Source organism: Trachurus trachurus, assembly GCF_905171665.1.
Source record: "Trachurus trachurus genome assembly, chromosome: 21".
NCBI classification, from domain to species: Eukaryota; Metazoa; Chordata; class Actinopteri; order Carangiformes; family Carangidae; genus Trachurus; species Trachurus trachurus.
In genome coordinates this window covers 7723527-7727939 of record NC_139899.1, presented here as the reverse complement: position 1 = coordinate 7727939, position 4413 = coordinate 7723527, and the positions used below count along the sequence as shown (strand labels likewise).

The 4413-nt window shown below is 42.7% G+C and overlaps 1 protein-coding gene across 1 annotated transcript; it reads right to left on the bottom strand.

Annotated features, from left to right (window-relative positions):
• Positions 1 to 718: 718 nt before the first annotated feature.
• LOC311004758 (olfactory receptor 6N1-like) lies at positions 719 to 1663 on the bottom strand (the record flags this gene model as incomplete). Its single annotated transcript, XM_083996927.1, has 1 exon — positions 719 to 1663. The coding sequence occupies one exon, from the start codon at positions 1661 to 1663 to the stop codon at positions 719 to 721; it is 945 nt and encodes a 314-aa protein (XP_083853053.1).
• Between the last annotated feature and the right edge of the window lie 2750 nt (positions 1664 to 4413).

Genomic DNA, 4413 nt, shown 5'->3' with positions numbered 1-4413 from the left:
TGGCACTCAAGCATTGGATTTTGATTGACGTCCATAGACGTCAATGGCACTCAATGAGTTAAAAGCATGTTGACTTCAGTTCTGTACAAAAACAATCCTGATTTATACTTCTCCTTTAGCGACACGCCCTGAAGAAGAACAAGACGGTTGAAACCATTCAGCGTTTTTTTACTATTGTTCTACTGTATATGCCCTGATTAAAGGCTTTTACACATCACCCTTGGCTCCTGCGAGTGAGTGCCTGAAGTAAGCCCAGTGCTTTTTCGTTCTTCTAATATTTCTTAGCTTCAAGAGCACCCCGCAACACCTGGAGTCTACCTCTTTGTTCCACCACAAGCATTCGGTATGCCCCGCAGCCTCCCTTTTATACTTTTTCTATTGCTACATGTGAGTAGACAGTTCTTTTCCTGGTAGAAACAGACTATTCACACATTTTACAGTCAGACTACTGAGCACAGTCTGACTCATAGGCAGAGGTCAGCTCTCAACTTTGAATAAGGTGTTCAGTCTGCTAATAATTCATTTATGTTGTCTAGTTTGTTCCTTCCTTTAAATGTCAGAGAGCTTACTGGTAATAAAAAAGTACAGATTGCATGGTGGTAACAACAGCTCACGTATCTTGCCCCTATGCTAGGGTAGTAAACCTGACAAGACATCAAAAACCAAAACATTAACAAAATAACCTCCTCTATAGTAAAACAGAGTGATCATGCAACAGTTACAAGATTCTCAGTTCAACCCTTTGATTTACCATCACGAGTAAAGATATCACTCTACTGCGAACCTTAGTCAGGATCAGGCCATAGATAACAGGGTTGAGAATAGGGGGGGTGATGAGGAACTGTATGGCCATGAAGTTCTTCACACTCTGTAGCACAAATGCTGTTCCATATCTTGAATACATGAGGTCAAAAAGCAGGGTGCATGTAACATTAAGCAAACACAACAAATGTGGCACACATGTTTGTGTAAACCTTTTTCTGCCTGCTCTGGATTTTAAAGCTGATTTTACCAGCAGCACATATGAAAACACAATGAAGAGAAAATGCCCAAAATAGAAGCTAATAATAATCAATCCGACTACACTGTTCACTGCACTTGAACCACAAGCGAGTTTAACAACTGACCAGTTGTCACAGTAGACTTTCTGTATTTGGGAGCCACATAGTTTTAGTGTGGATGTGAGAAATATTGTCAAAGCCTCTATCCACAGAGGCACAAGCCATGATAAACTAACTAACACAGCGGTCCTTCGCCTGGACATGATAGAGTGATACTCAAGTGGTCGGCATATAGCCACATATCTGTCATAGGCCATGAGGACTAAAACAGAGTAATCAACCATTGCATAGCTGTATATTACATAGATTTGCAAAAGGCATCCTGCATATGATATTACACGAGTATCAGTCAGAAGATCAGAGAGAAATTTTGGGTAAAAGCCTGCAGTTCCAATAAGTCCATTGATGCCCAAGTTACACAAACAAATATACATGGGTTCATGTAAGTTTCCATCGAAGATTATAGTTAGAATCAGACACACATTTACCATCAAAATTACACTATAACATAGTAGAGTGAGAGAGAAAAGAGTTACTCTGTAATTGACTGTAGCATTGAGGCCAGACAATGAAAATAAAACTATATTAGATATATTACTCATTATCATTGAAATCCCACAAAGAAAAACAATCAAAATGCGGAAAAGTACTTCACAGACATGTGATGCACAAAACTTATTGTTTGTCAGTCCAATTGCAGCTGCACTACACACATCTGACTGAATCTTTCAGATGTAAGAGAAGACACCCCTCCCTACATGTGTCTGATATAGAGTTAAAGTCTCAACGTCACATAATACATTTCTTTCATCCATCCATCCATCCATCCATCCATCCATCCATCCATCCATCCATCCATCCATCCAAAGGATAAGATACTGCAGGCTGCCAACACCAAGAACAGTGTTCCCTGTGGTTTATGTAAAGCCTACATTCCCTTCTGGGATGAGAAATGTAAAGACTCACTAAGTGCCCATGTGAGGCACACACCAGCAAAAACTGGGACAAGGCAGAAACTTGGCTCAACCAGCTGAGTCGCTACACTAGACAATCATGGACAGAGACTGCGGAATGAGTCAACCACACACACTGCATCTGCTGTGTGTGGCAGGCAGGCCTTGAACAAGCTGAGTCTGAGGTCAGCAACTCCAACACAGTGTCCCATCACTGCAAACTACATTGCGTCACTCCTGCTGAGTGATGGCTGCTATAGCTGACAAGGACTTCACCAGAATAACATTTGTGAAAGTCCAGGAAATGCTCAGGGCCCCAGAATGTGATTCCAACCTGTCCATCCATTTCATGACACAAGAAATTGAGCAGGCCACCCAACACCTGAAGACTGGTAAGGTACCAGGCGTAGACAGCATCCACCCTGAATACATAAATCACCAAGGCAAAAATGCAACTGACTGAGCATCAAGAGCACATACATGGACCAATCAGTTGATTAAATGAGTTAAAGTCTGGTGTGCTGCTGCTTGGTTGGGACGAAAACGCGCAGCCACACGGCCCTTTGTGGAATAGTTTGGACATGCCTGCTATAGATGTTCCTGACCCGAAAGCAAAGGACACCGTACAACTGCCTGAGGACAGGAATATAGCACTTGGGGGCAACAATGGAAAAATGACAGTGCCCACTGTGAATGTGGGGATACTCCACAAACTTTGTGAAACACATAATAACTCAAACACTCTGTTATCTATCGTTCAATTAGCCTGGTCGCGCCCACACTAGTGACGTCACGCCTCGCAAAAGCACTGCTGACTGCTAGTCTGGCCAACCGTGCTATTAACTGGATTTCTGTCTCCCGAATTTTCGGGAACTCCACCCTCTTTTTCGAGAGCCAATCAACGTCGAGCCTCTCCAACGGCTCTGGGTAGAGGCGTGTTCAAGTAAGTGACGCAGTAGAGCAGCGACCGGAACCTCATTGTAAACAGCAGCATGGAGCAGCGGACAGCAGTGTGATTGGTTTAAGCTTCGACACCGCCTATTCTGGCTTCGACCAATAGCAGACTGAGGCATTTGAGGGGGGCGGGTAAACCAGGTTTGAAGGATGCGCTTTGAGAAATGGATTCTCTTAACGTCTTGGCCAGACCCAATGCTGAGTATCAACATTGGAAAGTCGTGCCAACCAGGCTATCGTTCAATAATGTCCTGGAACTCTTTACCTCCTCACATATCTCGCTCACAAAACAAATTCACTTTTAAAAAACAACTCGAGGCTTGTTTTGGTGAAGTTAAATAAAAATTGCGACTCAGAAGATAAACCTTGTCTCGGACACTTCTGTGAGCATTACAATACTATTATAGTGTATCAGTTATGGTGTTTTTGATATATTGTGACAGTATGCATGTAAATTGACATGTGTGTGCGTGTATTGTTGTTGTTACTGTTGTTTTTATTGTAAGTGTTTATTATAAGTGTAGTTATGATCGGAATGACTGTATTGATGTCTGGGTAAAAACCAGCTGAATGGCGATCATAGTCTAATTGAGCTATACAAGGAAAACACTGGATTGGCTTGCTTCAGTGGAGCTGAAGATCTAAGGACATATGCCAGAAGAGGGATCATAAGGCTGTATTAAGTGAATGAGTAGGTGCAGACCCAGCAGTCACTCTGAGAACAAGCACAGTGACTTAAAAACTGGGTGTCACTGTGCACAGCACAGCCCACCAGAACAGCATTTTATTCACTGATTTCTTTGATGCTGTCTTGTGCAAAGCAACATGACTGAGAGAAGCTGCAACACAACTGGTCATCAAAAAACACCCAGGTTTCCAGTAACCAAGCTTTTTCAATGAAAATACGGACTGGCCAGGATGGCTGGGAGTTCAGTCTCAGAGAGGTTTAAACAACAGAGCCATTTTAAGGGAGTGGTCACTGACGGATTAAAGGGATAGTTCAGATGCTTTGGTTGGATTTAGGCAATTAAGAAAGGAGTTGGTTAAGTTTAATAAAAAATACCAGGTAGAGGCTAGACAGGCTAGAAGCATAATGAACGTTATATGTCATTAATATGAAGTATTTGCTTGTTTTGCAGTTAATTATGCACATGATCCGTTTGACCCCAAAAAGGAAAAAAAGGATCATTGCCCACTGCACAGCCTCCGGTTCCTTTCTGATTACGTCCGTCTGTCCGTTCGGAGTGGGGGGGTTCCCCCAGTAGCTTTTTCGGAATAGCGGGGTCTTTAGAAAAAATAGAAAACCCCGCTATTATGATGAATGGAAGTCTATTTTCGGAAAGGCTAGATCCTAACCCCCCACAGCAAACAACTACTTGTCTCTCAGTGGACAGGGACTTAACACACAGGTACATCTGCATGGAGACACTGGTCTCAGAACATCA